Source organism: Phallusia mammillata, chromosome 5, assembly GCF_965637545.1.
Source record: "Phallusia mammillata chromosome 5, kaPhaMamm4.hap1.1, whole genome shotgun sequence".
Classification (NCBI taxonomy): domain Eukaryota; kingdom Metazoa; phylum Chordata; class Ascidiacea; order Phlebobranchia; family Ascidiidae; genus Phallusia; species Phallusia mammillata.
In genome coordinates this window covers 23,715,977-23,736,441 of record NC_137256.1, presented here as the reverse complement: position 1 = coordinate 23,736,441, position 20,465 = coordinate 23,715,977, and the positions used below count along the sequence as shown (strand labels likewise).

General features: G+C 42.1%; 1 protein-coding gene across 1 annotated transcript in view; it reads right to left on the bottom strand.

Annotated features, from left to right (window-relative positions):
* Positions 1–55: 55 nt before the first annotated feature.
* LOC145228071 (uncharacterized) overlaps positions 56–20,465 on the bottom strand; it is a 33,197-nt gene continuing 12,787 nt past the window's right edge. The window contains exons 3-7 of the mRNA XM_080093049.1: positions 15,918–17,253; positions 11,416–11,977; positions 10,512–10,640; positions 9,840–10,287; positions 56–2,453 (exon numbers count right to left, since the gene is read on the bottom strand). Coding sequence (XP_079949175.1) covers positions 1,597–2,453; positions 9,840–10,287; positions 10,512–10,640; positions 11,416–11,977; positions 15,918–17,253 — 3,332 coding nt within the window. The 3' untranslated portion in view covers positions 56–1,596. The remainder of the gene's footprint in view (positions 2,454–9,839; positions 10,288–10,511; positions 10,641–11,415; positions 11,978–15,917; positions 17,254–20,465) is intronic.

Below are 20,465 nucleotides of genomic sequence, written 5' to 3'. Positions count from 1 at the left end.
GGTACAAGCGCTAAAAAGGTTAAGAAACACTGATCTAGGCCTATGTCAAGTCAAATCATTGGTCATTTTTTTATTGCAGAAATACGTCGTACGGAAAACTCGACAAAGGCACAGTTTGTCAGCGCTGATGGTTCAATAGTTAGATAGTAGCATGAGCGACACTGCTGCGAAGAAGGGCACGAACAAAACGCAGGAAGTTCAAGGGTCAAGAACACGCGCATTGAACAGGCACAAGCAGGTAGCCTACGTCGGTCCAAACAACAAATTTTTCGAAAAGAAAAATTGAACACGTTTGTTGAAACTATGAAGGAACATGCTTTTTATTGTAGTCCGCCAGTAATATAAGAAAAAGAACAGAATTTGAATCATTATATGGTTTGATAAGGATGAAGGATTTATTGTAAATGTCTTATTCCGCTTGCAAGCTGAAATCCGAGTTACACTGCTGTTAACCACTTTTGAGCGGATAAGAAGCAATGAAAACGTCCAGGATTTGTAGTTTTGCTCATATGTTTACGTTAGCGCAGCGCGCCATGTTGAAAATCCAATCACGGTTAAAACGATGTATGCAGATAATACGGAAACCTGCGGTAGTTGAGAACCACCGATTTTGCGCGGAAAGCCATAATCACCAGCGCTTAATGCGATTTGTGAGTAGCAGAGGCACCAAGGATAACCTTCACGCCTTAGCGCAGAGGTAAATAAACAGTTACTCTAGCGCACGGCGTCATTAAACCACGCTGGGTAAACGTCAATGCTCAGGATTAACGAAACAGTCAGATTCCAGTCTAATGCGATTACATTAGCTGCTCGCTAAAGCAGGTAGAAATGCGATCAGTCAATTTGACGCAATTACTAACGATGGCATTTTTGCATGAGTTTTCTGTGGTAAGTACTTGACAATGCCATTGAAAGTACGACAGCGGTTTTTACACGTGAAATAATGTTGGATGTTAACAGAAAAATGAACTGACATTTTGGTTTGGTTAAATTTAGAATCAAATTCCCCATGCCTGCAACTTTATGCCGAATATTTATGTGGATTTATTGGTAATTATAAAAGGTTACACTACTAAAGCGGGTTGGACAACCATCTTTGTCAATTCAACCGCATTATGTTAAGTTTTTGTGGCATTTACCAATTTTTGTATTGCCAAAAAAGTGTGAACGGTTGACTTCATGAAGCTCGTTAGCGAACCCACATTTTGTAGTGCAAAGTTGTGAGCAAGTGAAGTGAACGCACAATTTTTGACATGGCACTAGCATTCAAAGAACCTTAGAGTAGACCAGGGTCACATTGCTAACGGCATAAAGCAGCAGTGACGACAAGAAAAATACGAAAAACGCAAATCGTGGAACTATTACAATGCGCAAATACAAAAGACAAGCTTGTAAAAACTCACAATTGAGTACTAAAACACAAGAAAAAGACACAGGGTTAAGACGCGGTAACCAGAAAGAAGGGACCACATGGGGTTAAAGTGTTAAACCTACTTAAAAGATCGGGGTCGTGGATTAAATTATGACTCGCCTCTCAGGAAGTCGCCAGTACTTGCTACAAGGCTACCTTGTTTTGCACTTGAATGTTGTCTTTACTCACGTTTCAAGTCCGGATAGATACCTTGATTTTGCTCTAATCTGATCCTGAATTTCATGTTGGCCGTCATTTGACCCCTGTCGAGGGGGTGGAGACGACTTCGCGGCCGCACTCTGGGGTGAATAAGGGGGAGGTACGGTAGCGGTGGGGCTTCCCCCATACGACGAGGATGCGATAGTGTACGGCGGGGGCTGCTTGGAACCCGGGGAAGTACCAGGGTGTCTTTGCGCGTCGTGTTCTGGGTAGTGCAGTTCCTTAACCGGAGACTGCGTGCTCCGGCAGTTTAAGGCCGGTGCGCTGGGCGCTTGGTACCCCGGGATTCGCGCCTTGTTTTCCGGCACAAACTTGTTCGTGTAGCCGAGCTCAACCTTGCTTGGCGGTGGGGATGATCGGTCGCTCCTAATACTGCTGCTTGAATTGCTGCTGTATGTCCTCGATGCCGGTTCGGCCTGTGGAGCCTCTGGGTAGACAATACGACTTGCCTTTACTGTCTTATTTCCGTTAGGTGGTAGCTTCCCGCTCTGAGCATACAACAGATGCCTGCTGTCGGCTTGCACTGGCAAATACATGCTCGGGGGAATACCCACATGCTGGGCAGGGGGCATAGAAATATCCCCGCGGAAGGGGGCTGGGGCTTCACGGCGCTCCGTTGCTTCTGGTGCCTCGGGGGACGAAGGCTTGTTATTGGGTTTGAGTCTACTCCAAACATCGCCACCTAGAGCCTTCTGGAAGTGGTCGTCCACAGAGCTAGTGATGTTGACGATCTGTTGATGGGCCGGAGGTTCAACTTCCTTTTTGTAATTCCCGCCCAGTGATCTGCGGAAATGCTCATCTATGTTTGCTGCAGCATTTGGATCTGCAAAGTTAAAAATCGTTTTAGATTGTTTTGAAAACAGTGGAATATAGTTTTGTTGAAACTGGCATGAATTGTTGGCTATTTAAACTCTTTCGTGGCATTGTTTTTTGTTTCAGTGTTTCATTAAATTAAATTTAAACCCTTATTTTCAGTGCCTGTGTGTTAACCAATAAGCTAACTAGGATTGATACTGTACAACTTCACATGTCTAATTATTACTTAAGTACATTTGAAAAAGGTTAAACCACGAAATTAGCGTTGGACAAAAAAAGTAAAAACAATACCATCCTCCTCAAATGGGAGTGGATAAAATCTCAAACAAACCAACAAAATTAAAACTTGTCTTATATTCACTAAGCTTCTACAGTCACACAGAATATACACAGCAGGTTGAGCGGTTAGCGTGTAAGATAGGGGCGATTTAGACCATCAAAAAACAGCGCAATTAGCGGCGACTTCACACATACGCAGAGCGCCGTAAAACTCAATTAAATCACAGCGCAAAGCCGCAACAGAAACGAACAACGCTTGATCAAGCTGCCAAGTTGAACTCCAAACGCCAAACCGCGTTGTAAGCAGCGACAGGGATGGGCTGCCAGTTGATGTGGTGCGAGCAGCTCTCGGAGCACGAGATACGTTATTAACTCACTTTTACGGGGACCAACTCCCCAGACACAGATGATCTATCGACACTCTGTAATATCAGTCGCGCCGCGTATTACGCTCCCTCACGCGTATCAAAGTCGCGAGCAGGCGTCGTATGTTTTAATGTTAAGTGTCTGTTAATTTGCGCGTTGCCCGTCCGCTGGGACCAAGCACGCGATATTTATGATAAAACGCACGATGTACTTCAGTTTAGCGGGTTACCGAACCAGCTTTAGGGAGCCAACCGTATTGATATTTTTCAAATAAGATAGTGTTGTTTTTAGCTATGTACTCGGTTGGTAATATAATTTAACAAGATTGCACCAGTCAGAAGTAAACCGATTGATTTGCACAACTACCCAAAATCCAATTTTGACAACAACAACAAAAAACGAAGTGAAAAACTAAATGTTAAAGATCTTAAAATATTCATTGATCGTTGAAAGGTTAACAGTACATAAATATGCACAAAGAAAAACAGATTTCGGATTGACGTGGTCGCTGATTGCAGACTCCAGAAACAGTTGTTTACCACTCAGTCTAGAAGCACGTAACAACATCAGCCAAACGACTATTGATTGTGGGGAAATTCTCCCAAACCATCTACTAGCATCTGTTTATCACAATGCAAAACGCACCAAATATGGTCGTGCCTTATCAGAGGTCTCTGCGGCGCAAAAGGAGCGGGTCTTAAAGGGGAACCGAAAATAAATATAGTAAACCCAAGCCACAAAGCAAAAGGTTAAACAGTTTTACTATTTAGCCAATAACCACCAATTTAGGTTCATTAGGAAAGTGCACACCAACACACGCCTATTTAAAACGACTCAAAAACATATTTAAATGTAAATGCCCTTTAAGGAAAGTCCTTTTTTCTTATCAGTTTCCCTGTGTTTGCGTGTGCGTGCAAAAATGAGATAAAAGCCCTCCTAATTTCAAGGGCTCTCACTAGTTTTTTCCTTTCACACAACAAAAAGCCCCGGAAAATTCAGAAGCAATTCAAGTCAAAGGGGGAAGTGGTGTCATTGGAGCGTGACCCTTTGTTCCGCATCGCCACCCACGCAGGTTACTACGCCATAAGGTTCTGGAACAGGAAACGCACACAATGGAGCCGAATTGAAGAGGCCATGAGCGTCGGATTCTCAGCAAGTTATTCAGGACGCCTTAAACTCTTCAACCCAGCTTGAATAATGAAGAACCCATATGATTCGATATTTATGTGATAGGAGTTTTCAGGATGGATGCATTTTTGCCTAAAATGGTTTGTTTCGGGCAAAAGCAAAGTTGCACTTTCACACCGAGGCTTTTTATGCTTAATTTTGACCTGTAATAGCCTCACGAATAAGCTACTGCTTGCTGTGGTGTTTGTATGCAGGGTTACTAAGCGTCACAGCGCAATGTAATGTAAGTCACTTTAAAACACCTCAAAATATACCAAGACAATAAAGAACACAACCAAAAGAAACGTAAAAACGTTTCGGCAAGGGCGTGTGCCATCCTTAGTGATATGAATTATATGCTACATCATTTACATCCGTTTATAAACACATGGTTAGTGACACAGACAATATGCGCATTCAGTGAATAAATTTCACAGCATAAGGACCACATTTCAAAAATACAAGGCAATTCTAACTTGTTGCACTTATGCCATATGTTTTGCCATAAACCAACGTGTGGGGAAGCTTAGTTCACAGTTCAGCAACAGTGTGAAACGGATACAGGGCGACAACATTTGCCAACAACGTAATTTGAGATCATTTCCAAACGTCTGGCGTCGGAGCAAAACCTCAACAGAATCGACCTTCCCGATTGCACTCGGCAATCCGCCAGTACGAACTGAATGAAATACAAATGCAAAGACGGCAGGCGGCGGTTTATAGGCCAACCTGACCGCGATGTCTAGACTTTAAATCCGTCTTGACGCGTCTACGGTCGGAAACACATTCATCTATTTGGGTTTGTAGCGATTGGAAGCAGTAGATGTATAAACTCGGGTGCTGTTAGCATCAACGCTTTCTGACATGAGTAAAACTGTTTGGATTACGGATTTAAGTTTAAAGGACGTGTTGTTTACAATTCGGGCGCGGCAGAGCGGTGCTTTTAACCTATAGCGGTGCACATTAGTGTAAGCTGACTTCGTAGATGGATTGATGCGAAAGACTAAAAAAAGCGAAATCGGTAACAAACAAACTTTTATACGTTTTTGTGACTTTTAATGTCGAAAAGGTGTGCACAGCAATTGCGCTGTTGCAAGTCCAACATGGAAACAAGGCGCGCCATTAAAATTCCAAAATGCGTAGGTTGTTTTTGCAAAAACAATATTTGTGGTTGCGGTGTACTCCTTCAGTTCAAACCATGGGGAGCTAGCAAAATGTTCACAGAGTCCAAAATGTAGCTAATGTTAGAAAATACTTTGCTTTCTCTGGCAATAATTGAAGCTTCAATGCTTGATCAGTCTAAACTGGCCACTTAATAAAAACGTCAGTTGTTTGGGGACAATTATCACATAGCACATACAACGAATAGATTTTGAACAAAAATTTAAATTGTTTGTCAGTATTCTAAATTTATTCTGTCAGTATTTTAAATTAGTTTTCTTGTGTCAAAAGTCGAAGCAATTTTCTCCCAAAGTTATCACACAAACATTGATGCGACTTGTTTTGTCTCAATTCGAAGCACTCCCAAACTTATCACCTGACACAGTTATCTTGAATGATGGTCCCAAAAACACCAAACATACTGGCGAAGTGCTCGGTACTTTCGGTTCGCTTGGTACCACTTGAAAATTAAACTTTAATGGCAACAAAGGGTACAACCTAAGCTTTGGGGCTTTTTGAAAAGATATCTTTAAATGCATACTAATTAAAAGATGTTAAAAAAGATCACATCCACTTTCTTGTAAAGTAAAAAACACTCTTATCATAGGTTTATCTAACTGAAAACAATTCGTCCCTTGATAGTTACAAAAGAGCATTTATGTTTATAGTGCGCAAGGCTAACGTCATTAGGCAGGGTGTAATTGCCCATGGCCCAACCAATGTGCACTTAGCGGTCATTTACCGGGCGTCTATCAAACGTGCGCCAACTTCACCTAAGTACACATTCGCCAGATAGTCTGACATCGCCTTCTACGTCATTTGAACGCGGGTGGTCCAGTAAATACTACGTCTGTGACATAAAACTGAGAGCGGAATGTTGCTTGGGTAAAAAATTGCAAGGCATGCGTGTTTTTTAAACCCACTGCATGACATGCCTGGCATGTAACTGCGCTTGACACTGAGTGACAAGGTATCAAATGACATTTAGTGCTGAGTCTATTTTCAGATTTAAAAATTCAAAGTGATGTGGCTTTAATTTTAAAGTTCATAAGATTTTTTTCTAGTATTTTGCTGGTAACAAGTAAAGTACGTAGTTTAACCAGTGAAATAATAATGGTTTTTGGTAACAAGTAAAGTCAATAAAATAGTAATGATATCAGAGCTGTTGGACCAGACTTCATACTAGGTCATTTGTGCTTCAAATTCACCAACTTTCAAAGGGTTATGCAAAGTGTTCGGGCCGGCATGATTTATTACAATATCATTGTCAAAGTTTTCACAGTTTTTATCGACAATTTCCGACAAAAAATGATTCATTTACACAAAATAGTATGTATAATACATTGGAGTGAGAAAACGCATTTCTCATTTTATGAGTCCGTGACTTTAGTCAGTCGAAAAACCACCACCCGTGTTTTCTATTCTCCACAAAACCGGAATTAAATCTATCGTCCACAAATCAAAACATCGATTCACGATCTTCACAACAACGACGCAGCCGTCAAGGCCTATTTCAGTTTGCGTTCAAATGCATTTGAAACGAAGCGCGTCTTAGCAAGATCATGAACAAAGGGAGAGAGTCAGAAAAAGGTTTTTTTTTTAAATTCGTTTAGTTTGTTCATTTTATCGTACAAATTACACAGTGTGACTATATCCAAACATCAATCTATACATATTTTACCCTGAAGGGGTTAATCGGATTCTTATTCAAACAGAATTTGCAGAAGGCCAAAGTTCAAAACGAAACTTTTTAAAACTAGCATAACATGTTTTACAACATACACAAAGTCAAAATAATCCAAAAACCACAATTTGAGCCTCCAGCACACCTTTCTTTTGTCGTTAGAAAACCTGAAGCAGGGCAGACTTGTCAGTCGTCGCCGCAATTTATTTTTCAGAACAACGCAGCTTCAAGCAGCCGTCAAAACAACCCACTAAACGTCATGGAGTTCGGACCACCCAGATTTAAACATGCCCACTGGAGCAAAACCAGCATCAGGAAAGCCACAATTTAGCATACACAAAGCTTTCCGTGCAAAATCCGCCCGTTTGAAGTCGCAACAACTATAAAAGTGGAGATTACAATACGACCCAAGCACCTGTCATTTCCGCAAGAAAAAAGTCTGTTTTTGCTCGGCGTTGAGAAAAGATTTCGGGTGGCTATGGTTTGCCTGGATAACAGCACACTTGTTTATAACAGGGTTTCCCAAACTTCCGTAACCAAAACTTTTTAGATATGGTATTGAAATGGAACAATCAGTTTTGTCTAGGATCCCAAAGCTTTTTAAACAGATCTGGCAGAGTTTGTATCTTTATTATGAGCTTCTCCAAAGGTGTTTTTGTGCTTATTGTGATAGATTTAAGTGCGTTTCTGATCTTTCGCATAAGTCTTGTTTAATTCAAGACGTTTTCAAATAGTATTTAAGATTTATTTGCACAGAATGGCAACGCTTTTTCAACATACTGTTGTTTAACGTTTGCTTTGAAAAATAAAATTTGTTTTATGTCGACAGACTAGTAAAACATGCGTTTATTCTAAAAAAACACTTCCACTAAAAACAAGTCGTTTACACTTAACAGATGAAGTCAGTTATATTTGAACAGTTGCATCACTCTGTTGTTTTAACGGCGCGCCTTAGGATGACATCACGCAGTTCAAAGGTCACGAGAACCGCAGCCCAGCAAAGGCAAACACAAAAGGCGAGAAAGACCTGTCAACATTTCCAACGTTTCCCAGCCTGGTTTTGTCGATTTGTCAAATATTTACAGTTTCATGTGCTCATAAAAATCGCCCACACGACCGGGTTTACGAAAGGGACCAAAGTCCCGTGTGTATTTACCTCTTTATGCGAATTTTACAAGAAACTTTACACAAGGATTCAGGCAACAAAAGGCTTTGGAATAAATGCTAGCACTAAATATAGGAACCTATTACTATGTAAACTCATTGTAACCTTTTCATGTTTGTGTTTTATAAGTTAAGATAAAAATATATTATACAAAACTTAACAAGAGAGAAAAAAAAGAACAATTGATCAATTGTATCACAGCTGACTCATTCCAAACAACTGCTGACGTGGCATTTGTGGCCGACCTGAGGTCAAGACTTTTGACCTAGAGCGCTGAGCATTGAGTCAGTGCAAATAAATGACTCACTACATTTGAGATTTGAACGCTAAGGGTGCCGCAGAAGCTGACAATAGGGAAAAACAAATACGGAAAGCTATTTGTGGGAATATTACGAGGTATTGAATTCACAACAGACGTTGGACGTAAATTCGAAAAATAGAACAAAGCAGGTGATAATCGCAAGGTGGTAAAGAATGGGCTCAGTTGTTTGCCTATTGGCATGTTTAAATCGGGTCGATACGTGTTTCCAAACTCTCGTTAAACTTGCGGGCGGCAAAGATTTTATGTAATCATAAAAAACATGATGTCCTATACAAAATGGTTGCTACAAAGTAAGTTTTAAGGCAATGTTTTACGAGTAATATCTGCTGACCAGGACCATAACTCACCATTAAACTGAGTTCAACTTCGCTTGGAAGTCGCTATATTTAAACACAGAAATGGGGAAATCGCTAGTTGCAAACGTTGAAGTGTTGTGCCTATTGGCAACGCGAAAACAGCTTTTTACCACGTCTTTTCGAGTGTAAAAGTTGACAACAAACAGACCAAAGCGTCCCTCGCCACCACATGTTCCGATAATACTTCCGGAAAAGCACGTACAGAGCTCAAACGAAAAGCGTTTTTCCGGCTCGTATATCTACGACATGGCTGCGCACCGAAGAATACACGGTCTCTCATAGGATGTAGAACACGTAAAGTTGGGTTTATCACGCCGCGGGCATTTTGCAAAGTCAATCTATTTATAATGCTTCATAGCAAAAAACCTTTGTCAGCAAAATCCAGTTGCTTTAGTCAAACTGAAGTGGGAAGGACGTTTATTGGCTTCCCGTAACTTAAAAGGAAGTGAAGAAAATTCCCAAAGCAATTGCCAAAGGAAAATCCCTACAGAAATTTTACGCCCTACCGAAAACTGCGAAAACCGAAAACCCCTAACGTATACCACATACAGATAAGGTTCTACACATACATGGCACAATTTATCTGCTGTATGTTGGACTATTTGGTGGCAAAAGTATCAACAAACCCTTCTTAAACCCTTCTAAAAAAGTAAAGCCCTAATAGTGAACGAGACATGCGTTAAACCGGAATTCGAAAACTTGTAACTCATATTCCAATACAGATCTCAATTTTCTATTTGAATATGAAATGAAACAACAGTGTGTAATTGACACCTGATAAAAACACATTCAGCATATACAACCGTCCAACCGTCATGTTTTTTTTTGGTTTTCCGCACTTTGAAGCAAGAGTAATCAAGCCACTGATGATCAAATTTGATCAGTTTACCAACCTGCATTGATTTCACGTTTCCTCTGTTTCACTCCAGCATCTTTTCCCGCCGCGTTTCGTTCTTCCTCGTCCTCCTGTACTTTCCTCTTCAACCGGTTCGCCCTCTCTTCGTCCGATGAGCGCACCGTATTTCCCCCGACCTTCCCGCTAAACGTCGGCAAGTGACTCGCACGTCGCGCTTGCGGAGAAGCCGCTTCACGTTTTACCGGAACTTCCTGATATCCAGGCGGGGTCCTTGATTTCGCATAAGCTCCGTATGCGTATGGAAGACCGGGGACCATTTTGGGCGCTTTGCTCGTCGCGTTGCTGCTGGCGGTGCTTGCTACGTGCTGCTGTGGGACTGGTGAGTCTCTTGCCGCCAGTTTGGCTGCATTCTGAGCTTGTGCTCTGTGGTGAGCTTGAAGCATTGGATTGACAACTGGACTGCTTCGTTCTTTCTCGAGTAAATTCTGTCAAGAAAAAGCGCACGTCCAGCCATAAGGTGATGTGGCGATACGACTCTGAGCGATTGCTCTTCCCAATACAGACAAATACGGTTAATCGCTAATTCTATTTTACTGCATAGATTTAACTGCATTGTTAAAGTCTAAGTTTTTTTTGCACAAGACAAAAAGTATGCTGGAAACAATAACGACAACTTAGTTAAAAAATTCAAATCAGCAAACCCTCGTACCTGCGTGTTTTGAGTGGCATGAGCAATCACCGACTGACGCAAAGCCTGTTGTTGTTGGGGCATCAGCAGAGCTATCGCAGCATAAGGAGGAATTCCAGCTAGTCTGGAATATTCAGCGAGTGCCGCGGCCTGAAAATTCGAAATTTCGTTTAGATTATAATTGAATTTAAATCATGGGTTTTTAGGAAACCATCCTGCGTTAAAATATCTATGCCCTTTTGGTTCGCAGAAATATTGCTACTTATTGCACAGCATCATAGTTTGGATACTGTGATTATTACCAATGCTGATAAAGCATTGCGTTTAAAAATTTGGGAAACACTTTAGATCAGTGGTTCTCAAACTTTTTTATTGTCGGGGCCAAATGGTATTTTTTTAAGTGTGCAGGAAGCCGCAAAAAAACGATACCTTGAGAAAATCACTAAAGATTATTACTTTGAAAGCTAAAATAGCAATCGTTGGTGGTTTTCTGAGGTCTGGTGCGGGCCGCAAAATAAGTACTTGGGAGCCGCATGCGGCCCCGAAAACCGAGTTTGAGAACCACTGCTTTAGATAGATGTGCATTTGTTATCATGCGTAGGTTATGTTTACAGTCATAATAGTAACACTAAACGAAATTTAAAAAAATGCAGACACATCACTCAAATAAATCAGGGCTTGATACGACTAGGGATTCAGCTCAGGTTGAACTTTTAGATTCTGACTTTAGTTTGTACAAAAGGGACTTGATTCAGGCCAGCTTAGTAAATTTTCCTTGGTAAATAGCTTTCGGTTTTAATTTAGGCTTTGTTTTGAACAAAAAATCTTGTTCCAGGCTTGTACTTACAGGTTTGGTCCCAATTTTATGGCCCGTTGTACGATAATGAACATAACAACCTACACAGAAACAACATTAGTTACTTACATCAGCCGGCGCTGGGCTTCGGTAAAGTTGAGAAGTTTGTCCTGCGGAGAAGGCAGGGGAGGTAAAGCCTGCTATTGATGACTTTACACCAGCGGGGGCGTTCGGGTCAGCTTGTCGCAGATACGATTGCAGTGCGTATGGGGCACCAGGGAAACCACCCAGGGTCTGTGGGAACGCGTACGGGGGCGTCTGGGTCAAGTAGGATGGGGTTTCTTTGTCCTGAGCCGCTTTGTTTCCGGGAACAGCTAAATACGGGTTCGCGCCCTGACTGTGCCGCGGTGGCATTCGAGACATTGGACTGCTGCTGCGACGGTGCGGGGATTTCGTAACTCGATTCCCGTCGATTTGGTGTTGCAGTCCTGGGCTTCGCGACTTCGGTTCTGGGTACGAGCTATCGTGTGAACGCTTTTTAGCAGATTTGTCGGCCGATAAAGAACGACCTGGAGATCTTTCTCGTGAAATTCGCCGACGGTCGCTGTTGTAGGGGGAAGGAGATCGTCTGTCTGTTCGGTCGTGTGGACCTTTGTATGGTGATGAGTACAAGTCTGATGGATTTCGCGGCCTGAAACGAAAGGTTTTAGTAGTACAAAAAAATATATGCAAACTTATAACTTAAAACGTTGCTAAATATATGTTGTAAATAGTACTCTTTAACCTGGGATGTTAGGTTAACCCCAAAGGGTATACCATAACATACACATGGGTGTATGAGCACCAAGGGAGAGGTTTCACAAAACGTTGTACAACTGTGAGTAATTTGTAACTTACGTTACACCACTAGAAAATAGTTTGTTTTCTTGAAAAATATCGCATTTGTAGGATTCTGACTAAGAATGGAAAGTATTTTCCTAGTAACGAAATCTGACGATGAATATCTTGGAATATATATATTATTTAATTTATTTGTATTTAATTACATAAACGGTGATCGTCGATGACCATGCTGCCTGTTGGAGGAACTTTCAGTTGTAGGATTCTAGCTTAAAATTTTTATTCCTTCTTTATAAGCACACCAAAAATGCTCCTTAATTGTTACATCAATTACATAGGTACCATGTGATTGCAGCATCAGTTACAAAAGGTTCTTGTAAGGAAAAAGTCTGAAGGACAATGCTTTACAATACACTACTTCCCGGCACTGCTGAAGTCGTTGTACCAGAACCAACTTTTCAAATATATAACCGTTTTAGGTGAGCATAAACCAGGTTTTGGTAGGATTCGAACCCGCGACAGCTTACTTATTAGGTATGTTTTTGATATATGACGAAAGACTTAATAAAGCCATGGGGTGACATATAAGTACTCCAGACCAAGTTCAATACAGTGACATGCAAATATATTTACATTTTTTCCTATATGCCCACGCATGACTCGATCTGTGCAGTATATAGAACTTGGATTTGCATACAGTTTTTCACATTCTTTCCAACTATACCCGCTCGTATTAATAAGGTTGTTTAATAATGTCAAAATGGGGTAAAAGAGAAAAACTAATTTCTAATCACAAATAATTTTGGCTTAAAAACATTGTAACTTGACACAATCACGGGATCTAAGCTGGTAATTTTCATTTCATTTATATCAGTCACATGGCAGGTATTATCATATTATTCATATTAGTCATAATGGCTAAAAGATTCAACACATAAACAATTCCCTGCTAAGAGATGAAGGAAAATTGTGGCAATACTGCATTAGGTATTTCTGCGTTTTTTTAATGTGGTCCCAAAATCTTGCCTAATAGCTAAAATAACCAAATGTTGTTTGTGCGTCTTTTGCAGCAAACTAAAATCTATAAAACTACTACTGTATTTGTTGTTTGACTTATAAGACGTGGCACCGTAGACTCTTGCTCTGTAAAGGGGGAAAGGCGAAACAAAAGGAGGAAAGGGTTGGTAAGGTTAAAGTGAGGCACGAAAATTAAACTTGCTCGAGATAAACAAACCGCCTGTGCCAAGAATTTCGGTTCTGCTTCACGAGAAACCGCAAAGATAACCCATTACGTCAGGGGTTGAGGCGCTCTACTGTATGCAAGAGAGAGAAAAACGGCTTACAAGTTTTGGGGGGTTTGCTTGCATTATTTTTATCCACGTTTGGGGAAACAATGCCTAAATGTGCTGGAGCCATAAAGAGCCCGCCCATGAGCTTCTTGCAATGCTGTCTTTTGTTAGTTTAGTTTTTGTTTTGTTCTATATTTAGTTACTACAAAGCAGTGATTCTTAACCTGGGGACCGAAAAGCCCCAAGAGGTCCATGGAATTGTCCATAGTACTTAAAAAGAGCTAAGTTTGTCTAAAACGTTTTAGATCATTTTAACAAAACTTTTCGGTTACTACTGTACGGCTATTGGCTAGGAGCCACTTAAAGCCAACGCGAAAACTATATAGGTTGCATTAATACATGATGATACAGCCTAAAAAAACTTACACTCGTCGTTCCAAGTTTTGTTGCAAAACAAAACATAACCGTACGCATTTCCTACCACTCTCGCTGTCGGAGTTGGGCTTGGCGCTCGCCTAAGGCGCCATAATTTAACACAAAGAATCAAGAGAGGAACATGTTTAATAAACTGGATGTAGAGGGATTCGTAAAGGGCAAAATAAACTGTACACGTTTTGGTATAAACTCACCTAATAAGTGTAAGTAGTGCTAATTGTGATGCTGGACCTAATACCCATACCCCTAGGCGAAGGATTAAATGCTAAAAGTCAATGTTCTGTATACCTTTATATATGTGTGTGTATACACAGTCTACAAGAGTACACTGAGGACCACTGTGAGCAACATTAGATGTGCACGTTGTGGCCACACACCAGTTTATGTGCACCTATGATTTGTCTTGTGCGTTGAGATTGCAAGACCAATGTACAACTAGTGCAAATTTATAGCAGAGGAAATCTACACGATATCCGAATCCAACTTAAATCTATCAAGCCCCGTGCATTTATATAAGATTCAATGTGTGAAAACAGCACAAAATTAAGTCACCAATTCATAATTTCTTCTCTCAACGCAAATACTTTTCATTTAATAAAATTAAAATTTCCGAACGGTAAGATCATTGTTAATTGGGCGAGGAAATCAGAAAATTACCGTCAAAACGTGTAATTATCGCAGTTTGGCAATGATCATTATCGCGCAATTAGCTGCAGCAAAATAATCAGCTGAATGAAACGCCCAGTGTTTTAGGCTGTTAATGAAACCCCCATTGAGATGTAGTTAAAATTAATTAAACTCGACACAAACTAATGCACTACAGAAGTGTAAGTGTGTAAGGCAATCTTAAAACAATGATGAAAAAGTTTTCACTACTAACCATAGAAAAATGCCCCTTTGCTATTATAGAGGCAACAAACAAACACATTTTTAAGTGTTGGCATTTTTTCCTTCTAAACTACAGTTGTTAGGGCAAAACAAAATTCATGGCATTTTTTGAGCTTATGGACTTGTTTTGCAAACGGTTTTAGACAAACGTTTGGAGAATCTGTTGCAACATGTGTGCACTTTATGTCGAAAATACTTTTTGATTTTTCATGAATAATACAAGGGTTTTTTTTGCACTTAACCAGCTGGAAACCACATTAGACTCAGCAGGGTTTGAACAATTGTTTGTAATGAACTGCCAATGGTTTTACTACGTTTCGCCTAATAGTGGGCCCTGCAAAAAATGCCAAAAATGCACGACCTCAAATTCGACTCCGTCACGCTTTAACGGACAAAGATGCCGCACACGCAGACCCTGTTGCGCATGAGTGAACACGCAGCGGTGCGTGACAAGCCAACGAACAAGTCGTTCTTTGAAGAGCGACCCAGATACTCTGTAAACAGCCACCGACCCGAAACTGCTGAATGTAACTCTGAGTTTGGCTGGGCGACTTTTCGTGGGTCACACAAGAACAATGAGAGCCTTTCAGCAAGCGCGGCTTTAAGTTGCGTCAACTTGGCAACAACAAAGATTGTGATCTATTGTGCTTTCCAGCGTATCTGGGCTATTCCAGGCCCGCTCGCACGCTGTAGACGAATCAATACAATGTAATTCTGAGTAAATTTGATTGCCGGGTGCTGAATTAACCTTTAATTTCAATGTGATGACTATGCACTTTCTCTGTTGAGATCCTTTTAAGTGTATTTGATAAATTTAAATGCCTTCGTTTATGGCTGCTAACAAGTTCTATACCACACAGTAAAGCATGCTGCCGCATCTAGATTGCAGCAAACCTTTTTAAGATACTCTATAGCGAACTTTAAGATAAAAAAATACAATGTGATATTAATGTCATTGCCAAGAAATAGATGCCAAAAATCTGGCTTAATTGATGTTATGCTTACTTAAATACCGAAAAGTTAGACAACTGTTTAGTTTGCCAAGGGTCATACAACATTTGGCAACTTTAAAATGTCAAAACTTGGGGCATGCTGTTATACTTACTAAAAGCGAAAAAGCAGCATGCCAATGTACTTGTAAAAGTAAAGCTGTAAACTAACAAAGAAAAACCAATCCACCTTTGCGCGAGAGCCATTAGCTTCCTCCTAGCTTCATCCCCGTTTACATGCATTCCCAGATCGTGGTTGTTTCCAGCATACATGAGGTCTCTCTCCCTTGCAGCTCGGGCAGCCACGTCTTGTTGGTGCTGGTGGTGGGGCTGTGGGACCCCAGTCCCGTTCTTGAGGGGACCCATCGTGGGGGTTGATACTTTACGCTCGGGGGCAGGGGATTTCGACAGCGCACCGCTCGGGTTCGTAAGATAAGCTGGTGGAAAGGGCACCGAGAAGGGGTAGGGGGCAACAGGATGGGATTTCTTTGATGATTCGGGTGATGAGGAGCGTCTGGGGGCCGGTGAGGGGGAGGATTGTTGCGGTGATAAAATACCCTTCATTTTCATCGCTTCATTGGCCAGGTCTTGATACTTGAGTAAAACTTCAAGTGAGTATCCTGGCATACCCGGTATTGCTGCCCCCGCTGCGGCGGCTGCTGCTGCTGCGGCTGCGGCGTCCTTTGTAGCTGATATCGCATCCATGCTCGTTGCAGCGGCGGTCGGAGCGCAGAAGCTTTTGAAGTAAGGGTTTGCGAGCAAATGAGCCTGAGTGTGGTGCGCAAAGCCGGGAAGACTCTCGTAAACTCGCTTGTCGGCCTCGCTCAGGGCCCCGAGTGCCGGAACTTGGCCCGGCGGCATCATGCTGGCGCCGTACGCCGCGATTTGCGACGGGAAAAGCATTGGGATGTCTGCCAAGCCCATACCAGGTGTCTGCGAGACGCGAGCGCCCATTAAGTAGGCCGGATTGGCGGCGAGGGGATACATAAAGCCTTGTAGAGCAGCGGGTGTAATTCCAGCACTCGACGAGGCCGCGTTCGGCGAAGAACCAGGCGATTGTTGTTGTTGTCTTTCCACTTCGCCGCTCAGCGCAAGTCCTTGCTGCCGCGCTAAAGTCTCGGCGCAGACGTTGGGGTCGAACGCCGCCGCGGGGTACATGAAGGGGTTGAGAAATGGCAACATGGGGTTGTGTGGGGCGAAGTGTGCCATCGGGTGTCCGCTGACCCCGGCCATCGAAGTCAAAGGGTGAGGTAGAACCATCGGCCGCGGTCCGTGCTCGCTGTCGGTCACGTTGCTAGGCGATTGGGGTCGCTTAGCAACCGGAGACAGGGAGCGGGTCGGCGATTCGGTCGAGCAGTTGCGGTAGGACGAGAGCAGGTGTCTGTCGTCTTGATACAGGCGCTGATGTAATACTCCATTGCTGTGGTTGTAATTCGCCATTGAGGTGTCTTCGCCAGGACTACGGTCGTTCAGACGCATGCTTTCCGGCTTAACTGACACTGTACCTGGCGGGTTTCCTGGTTCATCTGCAAAAACAATCCGCCCGTTAGACTCGAAGCGTATTGAACCAATGAATACAACAACAAACGCTCTACAGCAGAGACCGAAAGCTTCAGCCAAATAGGAATTTATTACATGGTAGTTGGATGTTAGAAATACGATGCGAGTATCATTTAACACTTTTAATCCTGGCCGTAAGTACCGTACTGTGGCCAAACAACCCCTTGCCTCTCACTAAACCAGTGTCTCATAACTGATCAGTTATTTTAACTTATATGCACCCAAAATTTGTTATTTTGTTAACTGCCGATTCGCATACAAAGCCTGACTCCGGCTGGTAGTGCAATAAGGCAACACATTGACGATATGCACCAGATATATACACTAGTTCTAAAACATCAGTTTGAAATATGTTATCAATGTGACACCTCTGGTACGAATTACTTTATGGTCGTAGTCCTGCCACTTCACAGCAATATACTTTCACTGTCTAAAATACTTTTTGGTCGGGTTTCATCACCAATCTGTCGCACCACACCAGAAATCGAACTTTAAATTGCAAAGTCCAACAAAACCGAAAATCTACTACATACAATGTCGCCTAAAATCAACTTGTGAGTCACGACTATGTGTCGCCAAAGCGAAACGAAAACCAATCCTTTTAACAACAGAGACAAGAGACAACGCTTGTTAAACAATGTAAAAGTTACTGCCGCACACAGGCCGGGACCAGACTGAATGACTGGCGGGGAAGACAGCCTCAAAATCCCGCCCATTGTTTCGATTTATTGTCGGTCTGAATCAATAAATCTTCGCGGGGGTCTTTCGTTGTAAATTTTCAGTGACGTCATACTCTGGTCTAGTTAATGACTGTGACGTCATAATGATAAATTAAAAGCGTTTTGAGCACATTATTAAAAACGAGGTATAAAAAATAACTTAGTAGGACACTTTATGCAAACAAAACTGCGAATTGCAATCTAGGTGGGAAGACATAGTTAAACGTTTTATTTAAACCAACACAACACTTAATTGTAGCAGAAATTAAACAACGGATTAATCCACCAGCTGTTTTTACCCGTTTTAATGCTCTGGGCACGCCTTGTCAACCTTGAACATCCCACGCCTAAAATTAACTTGCCGTGTGGAGAGGGTTGGGTGAAAACCGCGTAATTAAAATGTTAAAACCCGCTGTGGACCTTAACTTGACGTCACTGGCACTGCTACATACGGTGAGAGTAAGTTAACACAATCAGTTTCACTTTTTAATCGTCTTTTTTGTGTGTCTGTTTCGAAACAGGAACAAGAAACTGATGTGTCGGGTTTGAAACTTTGCGACTTTTTTTTATAAGTTCCTGGCATAGAGTTATATCGAGGTTCAAACACAAACACAAGTGGAACTGGTAAGTAACAGACTTTGAAACGTCCACTAATTCCCACAATCATAAACTGACATATCTTGTGTTTAACTGAATGTGCAAACAATATTCAAACTAGATAAAATATCAACTACATTAGAACACACAAATTTCTACTTAAATTCTGTCCAACACACAGGCATTCAATTTGGTATCAACGCACAAAAGTCAACTAACTAAACAAACAGTAGGCTAAAGACAACATACAGATTGTCACCTTTGCTGCGAAAGAGCGAAGGCCATGCATTTGGGCACACAATTCAGGGCTTGAAACTATAACTTTAATCAACCAAGCTGAAAACGTTTCAGTAACACACTGGGATAAAACTTTTTACTGTTTCCTGCCAACAACAACTTGTCTGACTCCGAAACTGTTGCTGGATCTGTGGTGAGTTGTCCATCAAAAAACGTTGCCGGAAACCCGGGTTAAAATTTGCGGTAGCGCACTGACGTCATAACGCAGTTCCCGTTACAAGTGGATGAGCGGTGTGAAAATCCACGCCCTTTGTTCACGTGCAAGCAACAAGAGCTTTTCGCACGCCCCCGTTCTCGGCGGTTCTCGTCAGCTGAAGACCACAGGTGATATTTGCAATCGACTGCGGGACAACGAGAGCAAGTTTCCCGCAGATTACTCGGTGTTTGTCCGACGCATCTGATTACAGAGCAGACTGATTTTGTGGCTATTTGTCCATCAAAAAACTAGTTAAATGTGCCAGCGTGGCGCGTGTCAAATGGACAAAGCGCAAACTGACTTATACGCGGAATTTTGACTGAAATGCACGCCGCATGGCAACACGGGCACGATTAATGTGAGTGCGTTATTTTACGTTCCAGCAAATTTATTTCCACGAAAACTCTTTCATTTTAACTCCATGTGCGTGCCACCAAATTTGTATGCAAAAGCGAGAACAGCAATGTCTGATTTGCTGGAGTCGTGCCAAATTGCATTGGCTTCTAAACTGTAAAATTTCAACTTTAAAATTCTAATTAAAACCACGCCAGCGACCTAAAATATATTACGAAGAAAAAAATCCTTTCTAAACTAACTGCTACTCAAACTAAATGTTTGAAATTCTTCAACAGCTGATAAATTGTCTGACTAGCTACTGGAATGCGTTTCCCTACAAAACATAACTCCATGACGTAGTTTTAACGTCATATTTCGTTTGCTCGGGCACAGGCCCAATTCCGTCGAAGGGGAACATACAAGACGAAGGCAAGGAACTTTCAAGCCGATTTTGGAGGGCTTCGGCGACCACCGCAAAGCACGATAAGGCGCCTTTCTTTTCCCAAGTCCGCCGCTACTTCTCTCTCTTTGCACTGCTTCTCTTGAGAGCAAAGCCGCGGCACGGAAATGGAAGGAACACACAAGCGCGCGCGCAACAGTAAACACGAGCCCGGTGCGTGCGTGTGTGTAACGATGACGTGTTCGCAGCTTAAACCGCTTAAACGCGTCGTAGCCTCGGGGCCCAAAAGCGAATGTTTCTGAAATTGAAGGTGAAAATTACAGACCGGGTTTGGCAAGCGCTCCTGCTTCAGATCAATAAGCTATCGACCGAACTAGAAATTCTCGCACAGACCTGAGGAGGTGTTCGTGCAGACGGGATTGCTACGTGCTTTGGTTTGCGCGTCGACGCCGTAAAGTGTACTTGGTGTGACACGGAAACGGGAAAAAATCACTTCCGTTTCGCAGAGGTCTGATTTCCTATGTTAATGCTGCGCTTGCTGTGTACAATGCAAGCATGTCAGTAGGCAACAAATCTCAGCCCAGCATGTTAAACGAACTAAATATATTTGTAGGCTACTGTCTTCAACCCTAG